This window comes from Chlamydotis macqueenii, chromosome 2, assembly GCF_036417535.1.
Source record: "Chlamydotis macqueenii isolate bChlMac1 chromosome 2, bChlMac1.mat, whole genome shotgun sequence".
In the NCBI taxonomy this organism is placed as follows: Eukaryota; Metazoa; Chordata; class Aves; order Otidiformes; family Otididae; genus Chlamydotis; species Chlamydotis macqueenii.
The window spans coordinates 6,429,143-6,449,796 of record NC_141557.1 but is presented as its reverse complement, the minus strand read 5'-3'; the positions used below and the strand labels follow the sequence as shown (position 1 = coordinate 6,449,796).

The 20,654-nt window shown below is 39.7% G+C and overlaps 1 protein-coding gene across 2 annotated transcripts in view; it reads left to right on the top strand.

The window, feature by feature from the left end:
* Positions 1-20,654, top strand: part of RHEB (Ras homolog, mTORC1 binding) — a 43,445-nt gene that overhangs the window by 19,126 nt on the left and 3,665 nt on the right. Inside the window, exons 2-7 of one of the 2 annotated variants that reach the window (XM_086741795.1) lie at positions 1,166-1,237; positions 7,524-7,591; positions 10,631-10,713; positions 14,980-15,036; positions 15,137-15,184; positions 15,711-15,792. In XM_086741795.1, coding sequence (XP_086597921.1) covers positions 1,166-1,237; positions 7,524-7,591; positions 10,631-10,713; positions 14,980-15,036; positions 15,137-15,184; positions 15,711-15,792 — 410 coding nt within the window. The remainder of the gene's footprint in view (positions 1-1,165; positions 1,238-7,523; positions 7,592-10,630; positions 10,714-14,979; positions 15,037-15,136; positions 15,185-15,710; positions 15,793-20,654) is intronic. The other variant, XM_086741794.1, reaches the window with a different exon arrangement.

Genomic DNA, 20,654 nt, shown 5'->3' with positions numbered 1-20,654 from the left:
TATCCAAAGCAATTAATTCTTGAAAATAGTTTTACTATATCGTTCAACCACAACATTGGTTACTTATGATGTCACTGAAAGGCTTCCACTGAGCAGGATGGTCTTGAGTCTAAATTTTAACTTGAGGTTGTATTTTGTTTGTGCTTCTTGCCAGTGAGAAGAGTATAAAGGAACATGAAGAATATGCTCATGTCCAAAAGCAGCTAATACACTTGGCAATCTTTATAGGAGTGCATTTGGCCGGTAAACGTGATGTAATAAGATCCAGTAGATACCCAAATGTAGAAGATGTGCTGTAATGGAAATTGTGTTAAGACTTAAGTAACGCTTTGAGAAGTCTTCATTTGCAGAGCTTTAAAAGTGCTTTTTGTGGTCATTGTATGCGATTGACTTTTACTGTCTTGTAAAATCAAGACTAAATTAGTTTTCATTTCTTCAGTCTGTTACTAAGTGCAACATTTTGCATTACTCTTTACTGGGGAGTGTATGATCAGGTCAGCATAACTGAAATGGGGAACATTAAGTTGTCTGCGAAAATAGCGGTTAAATTGCTTTCAAAAGAAAAAATCCAATGATGCCCCTTCGATCACTCTGTTTAAAATACAGCATCCACCAGTCTATTCTAGTGTGTTGTTAAGAGGATTAATAGAAGAGGAGAGTATATTGATCTCAAGAATTTTGAGATCTTCCTTTTGTCAGGGTAAAGATGTCCAATCTCCTAGTCAAACCAAATTTGTCTAATTCTGTCCAAGTTCCTATTTTTCTCTGCAATGACTGAAAATTATTTCTAGTTTTCCTTACTTCTTGACAGAAGACCCTTCCAAGTATAACAGTTTGTTAAATTTAGTTTTATGAGGATTGAACACTGCTACTTTTAGATTTGTTTTAAACTGGAGGAGATGCTTAAATTATGCTATGTTAAAACAAAAGCAGAACACGTGCTGAGTAGCTTCTGCGCTGTTTTTTATATGGTCAGGAAACCAAGTTACTGGGAATAGGCACTTAATTTAAAAAATAGGTCAGTTGTCAAGTATAGATGTTTAAATGAACCATACAAAGCTGCTATCGGGTCTTACAAAATCATTAGTGTATTTACTAGTAAGTGTGAAGTGATAACAGCCTTAAGACTTGTTTCAGTACAAATAATCTTTTCCTTGCTTTACAGGAAAATCTTCACTGACGATTCAGTTTGTGGAAGGACAGTTTGTTGATTCATATGATCCAACCATAGAGAACAGTAAGTAAATAACTGACAAACTTTTTCTGTACCTAACTAACTTGTTGGACATCTGCTTCCCCTAATATAGTGGAGACACTTCAAATTAGGTATGTCATACCTATATGAAAATGTGCCACTGTATACAATTATTCCAAATTCTCAAATGTTTCATTTGATCAGTATATCCAGGTGAACACAAAGCCAGCAATACCAGTCAGGAGCAAATGACTACTTTAGAAGGTAGACATGCTGTGGCCATGATAACATGATAGTCATTTAAAAGACTGATTTCCAGCTGCTTGATAACAAGCCTGGTACAGAATCAGCTTGCTGCAAATACTGGGTAACAGACTTCTCAAGTGTCTTTTTTCCTCTTAGCTGTTTTTTCATATGAGTGCCTCTGTGAATAGCTAGCATAGTGGGTAAGTAAAGGTACTAATACTAAAAATGCTGCTAAAAGCAACAAGTCACTTCAGAGGCAAGTTACTTCATTTTACTCAGGGTTATTTTATTGTTTAGAACTGAAATTCAAATGCTCCTATTTGAGAAGCTCTAAATTGACTTTAGCAAGTCAGGGTGGATAATTTGCCCCTTGACCTGAATGATCTGTTGGTCCTCCTATAAATGTCACTAATATTAACTCCATCATCCCTTTTTACTTTCTTAGAATTATAAATAAGGTTTGTTTTGAATTAAAGCTATCAAAATGTTGAGGATTAAGTTTCTGTGTTTTAAATCTTAGTCTCAGTTGGGACGGGTTATTTTTCCACTGTCTGTGCTATGTAAGTACAAATTATTTGAAGTAATCTTTTAGTTTTATGCAGGTATATGGGAATGAAAAAGGCTTGATACATGTGAGATCAAAATCTCTCCAAAATGCTAAGTCTGTATGTTGGTTTAGGTTTTTGACACCTTGGTACAAGGTTGACTTGTGTCAATTCTTTACGAGCTGTTGTCATGCACAGAAGCCTATTGTCTGTAACTGCTGTTAGTAACTCTAATTGTATGTCTCACTGGTAGCATTTCTTAACTATAAGAAAATACGCTCTGGATGAATTCTGCTCTTACTTGACTCTTGTAGTCTGCACTGCTTGCTTGGTCTAAGTTCTAAACATTGAGCATGTCATGGCCATGAAAACTTTGTTGGGTGGCGGCATCTTGAAGAGGCTTAACTTTTCTCTTTATTTCTTATTTGTTTGGAAAACAAACAGCATTATTCATTTGGTGAAAGTCTTGTGATCCGCGGCAGGGCTGGAGGAATTTGCTTTCTGAAAGGTAGAGAATTGCAGGGCCATTCTTGCATCAGAACACTTTGCTGGGAAGTAGGGATTGAAAACTAAAACTTGTGCCTTGGTGTTCAAAACAGTAGGAAGTCTGCCCCATCCTTTAGCCCTGTAAGGCCTGGTAGAGATGTTTTTAAAGTGCTTCTGTGAAGAACGGAAGAGATAACACTTTCAAACTTACCGCTAAAGTTTAAGATCTATTGAAGGTATCTTTTTTTTTAATAAAGACATGCAGATCTAGTTTTGATGGAATTAGTACAAAATTATTCTTTTGACTTAAGAACTTAGTATTTTGAAACTGTTTTTTTCTAAATACAAATCTTTGATCAGTCCAGTTTCTTGACCAGTCCAGTCTCTTGATGCTGCTAGCTGTATGTTTCTGATTCTGTACAAGGTCATAAGACACAAAGTATGTAATCAAATATTTTATTGTTTTCCTATCTTGTAATTTCAAATCTGGTTGGCCACACTGGCAAAAGGGGTTGAGAAGTCCAGATTCCTGTACTAGGGGTGGTGTTGGAGAACGTTGCATTTTTCCAGTGTTTTATAGTAGGTTATAAAACCATTTCAATTTCATCTAGTTACTAAGTCTACTTCAGTGTCACAAAACTTGCAAATTAAAAAAGAATAGTCTGGCCCATGTGATTTCTGTTTTGTCTCCAGAAAATTGTTACTAATAATGTATTACAGTATTCTAGCAGCACTGATGAAAGAAAGCTGCAGTACTGCTGGTAGCTTAATCTTTATAATTTTTGTCTTCAAATAATAATACTTACACAAAAACATTGAGTCTAAAGCTAAATTGTATGGAAGGCAAGCTATAGTTAAGCTCTTGCAGGAACAAGTTGCATAGCGTATAAGCCTTGAACAATAAGAGCAAGATCTAATGTTTTGGTAGTTTCATTCTTTCAGTGTGAAAATCTCTACTTTCTTTGTAAGTGTTAAGGGAAAATAAGCTGCATCAGATTGCACTTAGTGTTTGTTAGTCAATGCTGCTTCACTGCTGCGTTTTCCTTTGCTTATATTACATTAGAACTAGAAAAGTGGTTTATTTAAGTTAGGGAGCATGCTGAATTTGGTTGCTTCTACTAAATTTGTGTATCAGAGTAACTTGTTTTGTGGCAGCAGCAGAGATGAGAGTTAATGGCTTAACAAAACAGAATTTAGCTTTCTGAGTGACCCCATGATGGGTGGCTATTCTCGAGACAGGCAGGTTGAGAAACTACTGGAATGATCACTTGCGGGAGTGTTGGCAAGAGAAGGAAAATCCTTGCAGAGGAGGGGTGTGTGGAGGGGAGACTGTGTAGATGCTGGGCTGGATGGGGCTCTGAAGGCAGTTTAGCTCAGATGAGCTGAGCGTAGAACAATTTAAAACTCAAAAATTTTACTGGAATAAAAACTAGAATCTAAATTTGGAACTCAAAGCAAATAGGTCAGAAGGAGTAGATAATGAAGATGTGCGTGTAACTCTCCCCACCCCCATCTTTGTAGGGATGTCTTTGGTTATCATTAATTCAGTGAGTTTGTGATGTGGCAAAGCTGACTTGACTGCCTGAACATCTCAAAAATGTTTTCGCTAGCTCCTCTGAGGCCTACCTGGCTGCTTGCTGCTTTTCCTTGCAGTTTCAGAGAGCCTTCTAGCGCTGTGCCGCATCTCTGTGTCTTCCTTCCTCCCCAGAACAGGCACAGTAGCTCCCTGCAGGGAAGGAACAGTCTTCCTCCAAGGACTTCCTACCTCCATCCTGTGTTTTTTAATGCAGTTATGAGCAGAAGCATATTAGAAAGGGGGAGAGGGCTGGAGGCACCCTAGTAGTTGTGGAGGGGATATCTATAAGTGTAGATGGCTCTGCCAGAAGCATCTTTAAGCCTAAACTTCTTCCATGCATGTCATGGCAGCTGCACTGGAAGGGTGAAGTGTGCTTCTTCCCAGGAGTTGCTGATGAGCAGCCTTCTCAAGGCGGGGAAATGAGGCTTCTGAGGAAAATTAAAAATAGCTCCGTTCCATTACACATCTCAGTGTTGTAAAAGATGTTCTGACAGATTAGTGACAGGCATTGCCTTTGGAATGAAGACAAGTAGAAAGGGATGCACAAGGTGGAAACCGAGGAATCCTTACAAGGTGGCTGAATTTAATTCCCAGCCAGTAGCTCTATGGGAATAATGTTACACCATTCTTACACCTTTACTCGGTAGCATTATTGATCTAAAAGCCTGCATTTGTGTGCCTGGCACTGATTTTTTTTATTATTATTATTATTAATATTTTTAATCATAATGGCTTGTTTTCACAGCAGCTGTCATTTCAGTTGCGTATGCAAATGGTTTCATTCATGTTAGTGTGATTCAGATATACTTGATCTTAGGGTAGCAACGATCAGCAGCTGATGGAGTTGCTGCACGTTACACTTCTGCTGAGCTGTAGCAGCATTCAGGGCTGTGCTCGGTGTGTAATTTTACCAGAACTTTCTCTGACTGCAGAGTGGCTTTAGTTCTTTGCGACGCAGCTGTTGACTGCTGCACCCCGAGCTGTACGCATAGATCCGTTTGGTGCTGTGCTGCTCACTGCAGCACCGAATTCTCCAAGTTTCAGCGATGAGTCAGAACTGGGAACGATGTAGGTGTAGATGGGGATTGCGGCTTTCTTTGTATAGCTACACTCGAGTTATGTGTTGCAAGCTGTAAGCGTGTCCCGTTCTGAGTTCTGTGTGCTTTGTGGAGCTAAAACAGGCTTTACCCATGCTTCAGCTGATGAGCAGTGTTTCACAGACGCTCATGTTATGACTAGGACTGCAGAGATTGTTCAGGTCTGCTGAAATCTGTCCTTGGCGTACCAGGAAAAGCCATGCTGTGCCATGATCGTATTATTGGTTGGGTTTGTCTTGCTCATAAGCGCAGCAGAAGGCAATGTGTCCCAGGATGATAGGTGATGGAACTGGAAGTGAAGACTTCCTCTGGATCAAGGGGACCTATGGATCACTAATCACATTTAATACAGCTGCAGGTTTTTCCCAAGATGAAATTCTTACCAGGAATATTTTTAAAGTTTCAGCAAAGACATGGGAGTCATTAATTATGCCTGTATCGAAGCAGGTTTGTGTTCATGCAGTGGGCCGTTCCTAGTGCTGCAAGCTTCTGCACTGAACTAACAGTTCTCCTCACCCAGTCTGTGGTGACTCCTCCACTGTTTCCCTTCCCCTGGCTCTGTCATGCTCTGCTTCCAGTACCGATGGTGATGATGTCTTCGCTGGGTCTATTCTGGGCTTCTAGAATAGTCTGAAAAAGCTGCCATCTGTCTGTCCCTTTTTAAATATTAACTTCATGAGGCTCTTGAAGCTCCTTTGATTGCAGAGTGCTTTCATGTATATGTGAAGTGTCAAGAGACTGTTACTTTTAATATACCTGTTAATGCGGTACCTCTGCAGATGAGTCTGTTTTCCCTCTGATTTGAAGCAGTGATGCTGTATATGGCAACGCTGCATGTTAACATCTGTTCAAACAGACGGTTGCTTCTGTCCCCACCACAGAATTCATCCAAGGCAAAAAAGCTGTTGTGGATTCTTGCTTCATAACCCTAAGATTTTGTGTAGCGATGATGACAGTGTCCAGATGCTGACTTCCTAGCAGCTTGCATGCACATGTGCTAAAGCGGCTTTCTGAGGGGATGGACAGGGAGAGGTAGGAGCTCTCTCTTTGAGGCTTCAGTTCAGATTGCATTTGTCAGTGTTGTAATGGAAATTGTAGGTGCACTTTATGCTGTTTATATAAGTAAACACTCTGCATTAGTTTGGCTTTGCTGTTTGAATTATTCTGGTTTTTTTTTTTAAAAAAAAGTCCTTTCATTTACTAAGTGGGCTGAAAGCTCCAGTTTCAGATATTTCAGCCCACTTACTCAAGATAATACTCACATTGTGGAGACTCGACAGGGCAACGAGCATTGGCGGGGAGGAGGAAAGTTGGCGAACTTCAGCTTCTGGGAGACCCTGCACAAAACCCAGAAGGCGTAGGCAGGAGACTGCACGTCGGGATCAAGAACATTCCGCTTTGCAGCTTCAGAAAGCTGTTGGGCAGTTTGGAGTATGATGAACAGGTCACTGCAGTGTAGCTATTTCCCTGCTCATCACTGCAATGAAAGATGAAACTTCTTAGGACCGTTAGTATTTGGGAAAACCACCTCAACCAGAGGACCACACAAACTTTACTCAATATATCAGTACCATGCGGTAATTTTGCCTTGAGTGCAACACTGAGGCCAAAGTGAAGCTCTCAAGCCAAGTTTGTGTGCTCTGGATGGTACGTGTAGTGCTCGGTAGGACGTTATTCCTGTAAGAGCTGTGACACTGTTTGCTTTTGCAGTTGTATAATACAAACACTGAGTAAGATTCTTCAGCTCACAGTGCATTGGCATTTCATGAATCCGAGGAAGAGCAGCAGAGCTCATTGCTTTCAGGGACTGAATGTACTTCCTGACTGAGGACTCGATGGGCTGGTGACAGCATGGTGAGCTTCTAGCTGAATTTTCATTAGGTAGGTTTAGTATATTCGTAAATTAGGCTGTGTGGTAGCCCTCAAAGAATTTTTTTAAATCCAGATCATTTACCTCATGGCATTTACATTTAGGAAATTGATTAGCTAAACTGCTTGGAAACTGAGGAAAATGTTTTATAATAAGTTCAAAGTTAGCTTTGATGCTAATTGTATTTAAGTGTCTTGTGTTACCACAAATTACAGTTGCCTGGAAGTCTCTTAGAAGAAAACAGTTCAAAGACTTTTTACGTGCATTTCTAAGTAAAGGAGAAACTGCTGCAACCAGTGTGAGAATCTTCTGAAATTTTAAATAAATTTCTGAGTTTTGTTGTCTGTAATATGCTGGTTAAGAGTACAGCTGCCTGATCCAGCCTGTTACTGCTGTTTTAAAGCCTATAGCTGATGTTCTTTTTCTTAGGGCCTTGGCTGATGAGTGACTTCTGATCCCTTCCTTGTTTATAATTCTGAAATATATGTGTATTTCTTATTTGTTCTAGCTTTTACAAAACTGATCACAGTAAATGGCCAAGAATATCATCTTCAGCTGGTTGACACTGCTGGCCAAGTAAGTTATCTTTTTTTCTTTGAATCTTTCTTCAGATTTATGACAAGTATTCATACTTCTCTAGAGCTAAGTTGGTTGCAACCATGCACTTAGAACTGAAGTTTAACTTAAATGAATCTGCCTTGTCATTTAGTCACCAAAGAGCAATATTTCTGTAGTGTTTATTTAAACAATTTTGTTTGGGTTTGGATTTGGGGTTTTTTTTTTCTCCTGTGTGTTGAACATGTGCTGAAAAGTGAAGAAGGAACTGCTTTAATTCTCATGTACCAAAAGTTCTTAAGTAGCTTGCTTGATACTTACAGACTAAATTAGCAGTCTTGCTTTAGATGAAAAATGTGAGTTTAATAAACCATGGAGAAATTTTTCATGACTTGTAGCCCCAGCCACACCACCGTGACTTACATCCATGAAATAGTCATGGGGAGCAGACAGAAATGCGTATAGGTACTACTTACTGGGCTACCAATAAAGTACTGCAGTTTGTTTACATTTTTAAGTAAGTGATGATTCATGCATGCTTCTGAGCTTTCACATAACGACGGAAAGCATGGGAAGAGTCTCTGAATCTGTGTCCTGTAGGATGATCGGTAGCTTCATGAAGCACAGGTAGTGGTTATATAGTTCTGCTTGGCTGAACTTGCAGTGCGCATTCCATGTACCGAAGTGCTCTGTCTTTTGAAAGACTTTATATTAGGAAAAAAAAAACAGAACAGGGACTGTTAAACCCCTATATTTTTATCCTAAACTTTTTATTGCTTATGTGTTCTTAACCTTCTGTGAGTTCTGATATTATGCCTTTGGGTTTTTCCAGACTATGAGTAGTGTTAAATAATCTTAGTGTCGTAAAATATGCTGCCAGTACTTAAGGCTTTAAAGCTGCAGGACGCTTGCTCGTAACTGGGACGCTATTCAGAAGGGTTATATCCTTCTAGGTATGTTTGGTTGCTTTCTTTGAAGAGAACTACGTGACTTAAGAATAACCATACTGTATTTATATGGTGTTAGCTTGTGGTGCTGATCAGCAACACTATATCCATTTATAATCTGTCAGAGGTGTTTGAAGTGATTAAAAATACAATGCTGGCAACACGTGCTGGGGCAAGATTGTTTGATGAGGAATATTCTGCGGAGGGTTGGGATGGGCAAGCTGTGGAGTGTGAACAGCAGAGCAAGCTCCATAGGTTTCACTTTGTGCCAATGTAAGTGTGCTTGCCTTACATCAATGTCATTGTAACTATTGTAAAACCAAAATAACTTATTTCCCAGCCTGTGGTTATTTTTGGATTTGATTCTTCCTACGAATGGCTTGAACTTTGAATTCTAGCTCACAGGGTTCGAGGCGGGGAGATGGGTTGGGTTATGGAAGGTGTGTGGCTTGGACAGATTTCTTTCTCAAGTCTCTCTTGCTTAATGAACCATACGGAATCCTCATCTGTATACAGCATAGCAAGGATTGTATTGCAGATTTGTTACATACTTGAAAACTTGGCTATGACTTGAAAAGTTATAGCTGTGTTGTTTTATCACTTGGCAAAGTTCTTAGTTCAACCCACAAGTTCCAGGAAGCATAGCAGCTTTTCTCCATTTCCCTAACAAGCTAAAAATTAAGTGATGTATTGGAAACATTTGAGTTTATGATACTTACTTTTCTTGGTCCTCCTCTGCTGTCTCATGCCTCTTTACCTTTCCTAGTTATCTATTCAGATTTGCGTAGTTCAGTTAAACATGAGTCTTGGTACAGGATCACGGAAGAGGAGTGCAAAAGGAAATCTTACCTAACACCAAATTCCAGCTGGGGCAATCCTGAGAAATTCCGAGTAAAGTCAAACAACTAGAGAGTTGCACTTTCACCTGTTTTACACGCAGCTCAGATGCATTCTGTATTGACTTTGGGATTACACGGCCAACTGGAGTGGCAGTTTGGCATTTCAGTGAGGATGGGGGAGGGCTGCCCTCAGTGTGTAGCAATAAAGGCAAATAAGGGCATCTTTTGTCAAGTGTTATTCTTTCAAACTTTTTTGGCTGAATCTGTGAAGGTGATTTATAAAGGGTTTTTCCTCATTTTCTGGTTAAGGAAGTTTGATTCCTTTTGGCTGTCTAGATTTAAGCTGCGTGATTGCATTGCTCCATCTGTTCCGTCATGACAATATACAGGGAGGTTGTGTGATCTTAAGCTAAAATTAACATCTTAAGGAGCACAGGTTTAAAGATTTGAGAACTCATACATTAAGAAGTATGACTCTTGTCAAAATGGAAGTATTTCCTGGGAACATCTATGAGAACAATTTAGATTTTTAACATGGGTTTCATAGTACTTGTGTTGCATGTCCTGCAATATGTCAGTCTGCTTCACTTACCTATTTAGTCAGTTCCTTTTCTGCAGGGGTAATAAATTCAGTGATTTAAGTTTCTGGTATTTTATTTGTTTGGGTTTTTTTTTTAATTGAACACTTGTCATACCATGTAAACTTCTAGTTGTCATAAAGCAACTAATAACTATTTCTTGCATCTGCAGTTGATAAGCATTAGTTAGTTGGTGAGCCACAGTTATTCACTTCCTAACAGACCCCTTGGGTAATTTAGATGTGATCAGTGCCACTTGAAATTATGAAGTGCTAGATCCTGTCGTCAGCTGTTGAAATTAGGAATTTGAAATGTATCACTAGCAGGATAAGAGATGTAACTGCTAATTAGTGGTAGGACAGAGTGGATGTTTTGTACTAATATAAACTGATAATTAAGCAGGGTAAGAGGATTGGGGATAGCTTTAGCTGATCCATAGTCTTAGAGGGAATAAACCAAAAAAAAGCTGTAGAATAAATTTTAGAGTACACAGACTGACTCAACTTTCTCTTAATTTGGTAAAGATTCCACCTGTGGCATTATGATGAAAAAACTTAGTTCTGAAAGTACTACCTATACAAAATGGTCCTGCACCTCATGTCTTACAAATAGACTGACTTAACTGCTGGTCATCTGCTAGCATCAAGTTATGTGCTGTGGCAGTATGTAATTATAAATGCATCGTTTCTTCTACAGGATGAATACTCCATATTTCCTCAGACGTACTCCATAGACATCAATGGCTACATTCTTGTTTATTCAGTCACGTCAATAAAAAGGTAATAAAATGTGTTGTGTTTTTCTGGTTCAGATATTAATCAGATATATTATGGGTTAGCTCCTGCCTCTGCTATGTTTTCTTTGCATGCGTTTAATTCATTGAATCTCTCTCTCTCTTAGAAGTATAATGGAAATAAAAATTAATGGATTTTCAGAAATTTCCTCTCAGATCCAAATGTGACAGGCACTTTACAGACTAATATGCAAGGTACTGTGTAAGAAACAAGACTGTGCAGAACTACATTGTTTTGAGGTGTAAGAAAAGGACATAGAATAATTTCAGGAACAAGTAGAGTTGATTGCTTTAGCATCAGATATAAAGACAGACATGAATGTGAACCGAAAGGGCACTGTTCATTTATGTGAAGCACCCAATTAGTTGCTAGATCAGTCCCTCAGCCTTGTCGCTCATTACAGTACTGAGATTTCTTTGACTTCTTGGCTTGGATTGTTCTGGTTAATCATCAGAAACTTTCATATAAATAGCAATGTATCAATATATGACTTTTGGCCTGTAGACTCACTCTTGCCATGCTGCAACAAATATGTTATTTGAAACGTTTCCCAGAGTATCTATTTTGTCCTCGCTGTTGGCTGTAGTCCATTCTGAAATGAGGACAGAGTCCATCGTAGGTGGAGTCATTTACTTGCAAGAAGCATCTCAGCCTTCGTAAGATTTTCTCATCTTCCATTATTTTGTCCCTTCCATCTGGTCATCTGGCTTTGTTTAAATAATGATCATTCTTGAATAGATCTTTGTTTTCTAGTATGGTACAGCATCTTTGTTATAATAGCCAAAATAATCCTATTTTTAAAAAGTTTTGCTTGAGTAAAATTAATAAGACTTTAGGCCTTTCACTCTTTTCAAGTAGAAGAGAAGTTGATGCTTCCCCTCTGCTTACAGGGAAGCTGATCAGCTTTTTATGAGTGCTGAAGCATTCAGTATCTGTTCCTCTGAAGTAGGCAAAACTGATCATCTCAAGTACTTTTTTGTAGACCATCATAAAATACAAGTAAAACAACTTGCCTGTTGGCTCTTCTGTCCTACTCAAAGAAAGGATACGGTCTGGTTAAACTTCCCTTGCTTGCAAGGTCTTTAATGTTGAACAGATTTTGGCAGTCCTTCATTCTTGGTTTTTATCTTTAGTTCTGAAGTATTGAAGGGCAAGCACAGTGATCCAGAGGAGATGCAACAGCTGTTAGGCTTTCATGTGTGTCTAGAGATACTAAACTACCTAATTCCTTTTTTTTTTTTTTAATCAGAGCTTCATTGTTGGTGATGCATAACTTGCGTGAAATAGGAGGTAATATTCTCAGCCTTAAGTAGACAATCTTCTACTTCTAAAGTGAAGAGAAAAACATTGATTGATAAGTGGAACTGTGAGGAAAAAAATGTCTTTGAAATTGGCATAGATCATCAGAGGCTTCTGCAGCTGGTTGCCAGATAAAGGACATGCTCTTTTTCAGCTACTCCAGTTATTGTCTTATGATGTCTTGAGCTTAGCAGCCCAGATAAAGAAATGAAAATTATTTTCTCTGGTAGCGTTCGATCAGTTAAAATAGAAACCATATTATGGTGAAAATACTAACAGAACAAGGTATGTGGTATTTTCATCAGTATTCTAGTCTTGATCTGTTTATTCCAAGTTTTTTGTTTCTTGCTTTAAATTTCAAAGTATCAATGATCCTGTCTTGTTCAAGTCCTTATGTTCTCTATCAAGACAGCATTAGGCAGTAGGAAAGATCTTCCACAGTGCTCTGGTAGCTTAGGTGACTTGCCCAGGCAATCAAATTACAGCCACCATCTGTCTTGACTTCTGTCAAAGTGTGTGTATTGATCTGAGTATTGATCCAGCAGGGATGAGAACTTTGACAGCAAACTTAGTAGAAATGCCTTTTAAAAATTATCATCTTCCCCACAAACCTCCAGTGGGAAGTTTAAGTGGGACTTGAGTAAAAGGTAACGCCCTGTGTTTTTCATATTCCCAGGCTCTCAGCATCAAGGTTACTGGAAGGCTTTTGCTCTAGTTCAGCTTAATTAAATTCCAATTTTATATCTTGCTTGGGTCCATGATTTCTATTACACATTTATCTGACAGCTAGTAATTTTATGTTGTTGTATTTCACACATTGAGCTGTTTACTGTAACCCTATTTGCTTGACAGAACTGGAACGAACCTCTCATTGTCTCCAGATCTCTTGCTGTTTCACAACTTTGATTTGGTAATGCTCTTTTTGGTTTAAAACACTGTTTTAAACTCTGCCTCTGCTCCTTCCAGCCTTATTAATTTGGAAACCTTTCTAGAACATTAAGTTGATCTGGTGAAGCCAGTTTCATTCTTGGCAGTTCTTAGCAACTCGTTTCTGTGTCAGAATTGCATTTGAGTTAAAATAGCGCTTCTCTTTTGGTTTCCACCTTGATCTATTAACAGAGATCAGCTGTTTATGCTTAGTCTTTTTATAAAGAATAGAGCTCATGAACTACACTAGATAAGCAGATACACAGAATTGGGAAAGGAAGAGCCGGAGTTAAACAGGAACGTTTTGCAGCATTGTGCGCCAGAACCTCAGGTGAGGGCTCGTCAGGACGCTGTGCAGTGGCATGGCTTTTTCTAGCTGTGCGGGGAACAGCCGGCCTAGTAGTGGAAAGGAAACAGTGATTGTGTTGTGTTACTGATTCAGATGTCCTGTGGCTAGTACGCTCAGTCTTTCCTGTTGCTTCAGACTGAGAAAACTGAGAAACAGTTTTGTGGTCTGTAGCAATTTTTTTTTTTTTTTTTTTGGTAGTATTTTTATTCTTCTTTCAGTTTGCAGGGTCACCTAGTTCGATGTGTAGCAATGCATCTCAACTTTGTCTCAACCAACCTCCGTTTAACTCTTTTTTTTTTTTTTTTAATAATTATGAAAATCCAAGACAAATTCCCAAAACCAGAATTTCACTAATACCTTTTCAGCATAAGCTCTTTGTAATCTTCAAGTCCTTTCTTTGATTCCACATTTTTATGTAATCGGTAATACCATACTTGAGTTACTAACAGTAAGTTGTGCCAGACTAAGTGATGCTTTTGTTTGCAAATAACTCATTTTCTGATAGGATATACTAAAACTATTAGCTGAACATGGAGAAGTATTGTGTTCTACTCAGTTGCAGAAATCACTGCTGAAGTCAGACAAATTGACCTACATGACAGAAAATCCTTCTTAAACACGGTAGCGTCTATTGTTCCAGAAATGAGAAGTTTTAATGATTCAGATAGTTTGAGTAGTGGTTTTAGGCACCGATTCTTTGAGAGCTCTGAGTTGGGAGTCAGTTTGAGTGCTGCTCTATTTTTTAGAGTTTCAGTTCTAATTGAAATGCAGTGCAAGTCAAGACACTGCCTGTAGCTAACAACCTTGGAAGCTGGAAAAATTTCAGTCACTTTTTTGCTGTTTAGTTGTGTGCCTGTCTGTTAAAACAAATCTGAATTGTGCACTTCGTGTACCAGCATTTTTTCCATACTCTAATTAGAGGAGGACAACATCTGCTCTTCAACCCCGTTTATAGCTTGTTCTCAGAAGTACTAAATGTCAAATGCAGTGGATTTTGTTAGTGAGGTTTTTTTGGCTTCTTGGTATTTCACAGTCCTGCTTCTTATCTCCTGTCATCCAAACTTCATGTACATGGTAGGTGAACAGATAAGAAGTATTTGAATAACCACTATTTAAAACCATCTTGCAGATCAGTTTACTCACTTTCCATAGAAAATTAGAATTTTGGCTTTTTTTTTCTTTTCCTTTCTTTCACATAAATAAAACTGAATAATTCTGCATGAACTAAGTGTTCTTAAAAAATGATGTATTCTTTCGAGATGGAGTGTGCTTAACGACTTTTTCTTTGGAACTGCTTTAATTTGACATGCTCATCGAAGATTGTTGGACTCTAGCAGTTAAATTTCTTACTGCAGATACAAGCCAGATGAGAGGTGGGAGGGGCTTGTAGTGATTCTGTGTTAGATGCGTCAGTCCTGGGCAATGTTATTTATTTCTGCAAATGCCATAACCGGGGAGGCTGTAACGGTAGGCATGGGCTAGTCTTTGCTGCTTCTGGGACCGTTTTGTTTGTTGTACACAAATCGGTAAGGCTTTCAGCATCTCTGTAGTTCTGCCACTATACATAGAGTTAAGTTTTAAACACAGCAACCTACATATGCATTTAACTGCTTGTGTATTGGGTATTAAGGATAAACATTGGAGTGCATGTGTGACTTCATCCCTTTATTTTGCAGTTTTGAAGTGATAAAAGTTATCCATGGCAAGTTATTGGATATGGTGGGAAAAGTCCAGTAAGTAGTGACACTTTCATCTCATTTCATTGCAGGCATGTTACTAGTACTTTGTTCAGTATACTATAACTGTTCTGAAGTTCTGAACTTTCTTTCACAGAATACCCATTATGCTGGTTGGAAATAAAAAAGACCTGCATATGGAACGGTATGTGAACTCCAGCATGTGTGAAATGCAAGACAGCAGCCGGCATTCCTGTGGCTTCAATACGCTAGTTTTGTTCTTGGCTTTCCATAACTAAAATCAAATTGTAGGTTAAAATAAGGTACTGGCAAAGGAATTGTGTCCAGAATGTGAACTAAGAGCCGTGAACTTTTGTTGTAATGTTGACTTTTGCTATAAGGTTCCAGGGACAGTCATTTAACACTGGATTTTTTTCAAAACAAGTAACAGAAGTGTACTTTTCACAACTGTAAAATACCAGATGATATTACAGATTACGGAAACAAAGCAATGCTCTGGGACAACTGCTCTTCTGGGTCACATAGCAGTTTTACCTGGCCCAGTAGTGTATTTGACAGCAGCCAAAAGCAAATGCTTCAGATCAGACTTCACAGAACATTCCTTTTACATGCATTTATGTGCTTCAGTACTCTGAGGTCTTTCCTGACATATCAAATTCCAATTCTTTTGCAAGTTATAGAGAAACATACTTTTTTTTTTCTTTGCTCAGGGTGATCAGCTATGAAGAAGGGAAAGCTTTAGCAGAATCCTGGAATGCAGCTTTCTTGGAATCTTCTGCTAAAGAAAATCAGGTAACATATTTAAGACTGGCTTTATTCGACTAGCAATGTAGTGGAATGACTCATAGTTTCACTTAATAAAGGAAGCTAAAATATTTGCATGTACTCTACAGATATTTTGTGTAGATGGTTGGAAACAAAATGACTGTCTGCCTTCAGGTTTATGTATACATGTTCTTCCATGCAACTGTAAATGGAAGGAGGAAATGAAGAACTGAAAGTTAAGCTTCACTGAACACAGCAGAATGCTTAGTGACAAACTAAAACTCGAATCCACGTGGTGGGTGGAACAGTCTGTGCTCTGCTGCAGTTACCTTAGATAGGAGGTCGCAGAGGACTGAGTTGGTAAAAGGGGAGAAGCCTCTCATTTTAACGTGCTAGGCAAGGATTGGTCGCTAATGTGGGAAATAATCATTTTGTGGGTCCATGGGGGGGGAAAAAGAAAAACAAACAAAAAAACCCAAACAAACAAACAAAAAAAACCCACCAGAAAAGAGTTAGAATACGGCAGATGCTGTCAGACACTACTGTGATACAGCTGTAGTGAAGCTGCACAATCTGAACCAGTATAACCCACACAAATTTACAGTTGTTGGTTTCCTGTCACAGAAAGAAAGTGTTTAATTACATGTTAATTAACATCTTACTCTTGGTTGCTCTAACTTTCTTCAGAATGCCTCTTAAATACATTCTGGTATTTGAATTTGTTCCTCTGGCTGTTAATATCTTGACATTGATCTGACACCTCATGTATTTAAGCTCTAGAGCCTCCTAGTTTGGGCTTAAAGTAATGGATAAGTGCTGCAGAAGGGGGGAGGTGTCTTTTTTTTATTATTTTTTTTTATTTTCCCCTTTCTATTTTTTTTTTCTCTAGAGGTCTTGTTGAGCATCAAAGCTTTTGCTTTTTTAAAATAGAGACGTGTGATAAGGTCGAGGACATTGTCAGGCTAGTTTTAAACAAATGAGTCCTTATGCAGAAGAACGCTTACACTGTCTCGTATTTAACCTAGCATATCACATCCTTGGCCGCCTTGATAACATCAGCACAATCAAAAGGGCAAACCTATAGCTAGGACAAGACCTGTTTAAGCAGCCTTTCTTTCCTTCTCCCCCATCCCCAAAAGCAAAACAAATAGCTTTTGTCCAATGTCTGCTGTCAACAATTCTACAATTTACTTGAGTAAAGTTGGATTTTCCCTGGAATAGAACTTGGGGGTTTTTTTCTGCAGTTATGGAACACTTGGAGTTATTTTATCAGTACTTCTGTTTCTGGCTAAGACTTGCATTAATCTTGTCAAAATTGGGCATGATGAAAACATGAAATTTCTCAATATCTTCTCTGTACTGCTGGAGAGCTTCAAATGCATACCCAAGGAAACTAAATTGACAGAGTAAAGAATAAACAAGTTAAAAGCATCTTGATTTTTTTTTCCTGCCCCTTTATTTTAAATGACAATACTTCTGGATGAGGCAAAGCTTTTGCCTGTACTCTTTTTCTTTTGGCATATGTTCACAATGTGTAACAGTTTGGCAATTCATATCTAGCAGAATACCTTACAGAAAACTTTTCTGAAGCTTCTATTGTTCTTAATTCAAGAAAAAAAAAAAAGTTGAGTATATTTATGCAAAGTTACAAGCTTTTAATGATGCTTGGCATGTCTTGCCTGTTAAATTGCTGCGCTGACAAAGTCCCATTGACTGCCACGTATCTCTGTCTGTTCCTCAGTCTCAGACTGTCTGTGTTAAGTTATGCTGCCAGCTGAAGTTTATATAGCAAACTTTGTAGCCTTCAGGGAAATCAGAATGGCAATTGTATGTCAGATATTCAGGATTCTCTACAGTGCTGTACAAAGCCCACCAAAAATCAGAAGTTGCATTCGTTCTTGCTGTCAAAGGTGTTCTTCCTTTCAGCAGGATCCTTCAGAATAGCAATCACAGGTCGCTGTAGATTCTGTCCCTCTAGAGTCAGATGCAGGTTTTTAGAAACAGGTGCTTGAACACAGTTCCTCGTTCGTGCCTCTTACATAATACACTTGGTAAATCTGTCTGGCTTCAGAGGTTTGGGAGATCATGTGTCACTTCTGAGATGGGTGCCCACAGCGTGTGACCATGTTTTAGGCTCTCTGGCACGCTTCCTTTGGAGCCTTGGGATGTACAGAAGGAAGTGTAAAGGAGCCCAAAACTGAGGCAGCTGCCTTAGTCTTCTCACAAACAGTTGCGGAGGAATGCTCACCTCTGAAGAGGTGGAAAATTGAGCTTGAGAGCAAAGTGTGGAGTCTAGAGCTGTGAGGTGAGAGGGGGAAAGGAGACACTGGGTGTTGTAGTATCCCTTCCTATGAGTGCTTCCCAGAGCACTTCTGAACTTGTGCAATTTTTTTCCTCCGAATCCTAATTTGACAGGATCAAAACAGCTGATACGTAGACCTCTATCAAGACAGCATATCTTCTCTTACTCTGAAAAATATCTCTAGTTTTGAGGAGAAAAGGGTTTATTTTGAACTTAGTAACAAGGCATGTTGTCATTCTTGTGGTACTGAATGTTCACCTTACGTAAGTCAACGTTACTGGAGAAAGAAGTCTGTCAACTCTTTTTTTCTTGGAGATTCATCAAAATCTTCCCCTGTACTGGCTTGGTCAGGAAATGTAACTTGCCTATCAAGATTAAGTCTAAACTCCTTCCAAAATCTTGCTTCAGATTCTGTTTGCTTTACAGAAAGCTGATTTGATGCTTAAAGGGATGAGCTGGATGGGATTGGGAATTTAGAGCTTAAAAACTTCAGCAGAGAGCTCAAACCTTCCTGGCTGGGGGGAAGTCTGTTAATCCTTTCTCTCTGAAACCTAGCCATCTGTATTTGGTGGATGTCGAGCAAGAGTGTGACAATTTCTAGATTGCTTGTCTGAAATTGATGTGGTATGTGATGTTCTTCACAGCAGCGAGGAGAGTAGGTCTCCTTGCTACAGGGGTGAGACCAAATTCGATCAGCTATGTGGTCTATCTTTTTTAACAGCTCTGTTTGCAAGGAACTGCTGAAACCAGAGAAGGTACTCCCTGTAACAGGTTCTGATAGGGCTCCTTTCCCCCTAAAAGGGGGTGAGAGAGCATTGACATGTCTCCCTTCCTGCTTTGGCCAAAAAAAACCCCAAAACTGCCATTTGGAGCATCTGTGAGAGTCCTAGGAGCATAGCCCTACTATATCGGGCAACTGAAATAGATTAACTTAAGCAAACTAGTCCTGTTCTGCCAGGAGTTACCAAAATATACCACATCCCAGAAATGGCATGACTTTGAATAGATGGAAGGTGAGAGGGGTGAAGATCAAAGCTGCAGTGAGGATAAATGGCAGTGGCTGGCAGGAGTTCCCAAGGTCAAATATATTTGAGGCTATGGATCAGCTCCTCCAGACAAGGGTGACCTGGTAGGACTTTTGGAGGAGCCTGCATATCAGCAACATATCAGTCATCTAGGGAAATCCCTGGGCTTTGAGAAGGCAATGCTGAGACTTAATGGAAAAGACCTCTTTTAGATTACTGCTGGGCTCTTGCTGTTGTGTCTTCTCAAGCTGCTTAATTATTACCAGACGTGTCAAACTGCTTTGGCTAACTTCAGGAGCTTTGATCCTTTCTTGTGGAATTACTTACTTTTGTTTCACCTAAGCGGTATTATAGTACTCCATCTTAATCCCAGCACACTAAAGTGGTAACTGTTTGAAATACAACCAGAGTCCAAATTGGTCTTAAACTCAGTTGAAGCTGGGAGCCAACTTTTACTGGAAGAATTTAGGAAGTACCGAGCAGCCAAATTGTGTTCATCCAGTTATGCAGAATTCATTAGATAAAATTGTTTTAGAAAGGGCAAGGAAATAGCAAAAAATCTACTTGTGGAGAGTTGACCCTGACTGAATGCCAGGTTCACACCAAAGCCACTCTGTCACCCCCCCCTCCTCAGCTGAACAGGGGAGGGAAAATATAATGAAAGGCTCCTGGGTCGAGATAAGGACAGGGAGGGATCACTCACCAATTACTGTCACAGGCAAAACAGACTCATCTAGGGGAAAATTAATTCAATTTATTGCCAATCAAATCAGAGTAGGATAATGAGAAAATAAAAACAAATCTCAAAACACCTTCGTTTCACCCCTCCCTTCTTCCTGGGCTTAACTTTACTCCCAAATTCTCTACCTCTTCTCCCCAAGTGGTGCAGGGGGACAGGAATGGGGGTTGTGGTCATTTCATCGCGTTGTCTCTGCTGCTCCTTCCACCTCAGGGGAGCACTCCTCACACTCTTTCCCTGCTCCAGTGTGGGGTCCCTCGCATGGGAGACAGTCCTCCACAAACTTCTCCAACGTGGGCCCTTCCCACAGGCTGCTGTTCTTCATTAACTGCTTCAGCGTGGGTCCCTCATGGGGTCAGAAGTCCTGCCAGCAAACATGCTCCAGTATGGGCTCCTCTCCACAGGTCCTGCCAGGAGCCTGCTCCAGTGCAGGCTTTGTGTGGGGTCACAGCCTCCTTCAAGCATCCACCTGCTCTGGCATGGGGTCCTCCATAGGCTGCAGGAGAATCTCTGCTCCGGCGCCTGGACCACCTCCTCCCCCTCCTTCACTGACTTGAGTGTCTGCAGAGTTGTTTCTCTTACGTATTCTCAACTCCTCTCTTCGTCTGCAATTGCTGTTGCACAGTTGGGTTTTTTTACCCCCTTTTTTACTGTTACCAGGGTGCTACCACTGTCACCGATGGGCCCGGCTTTGGCCAGCAGCAGGTCCACCTTAGAGCCAGCTGACACTTGTTGGATTGGACATAGGGGAAGTTTCTAGCAGCTTCTCACAGAAGCCACCCCGGTCACCAATCCATTACCAACACCTTGCCAGGCAAACCCA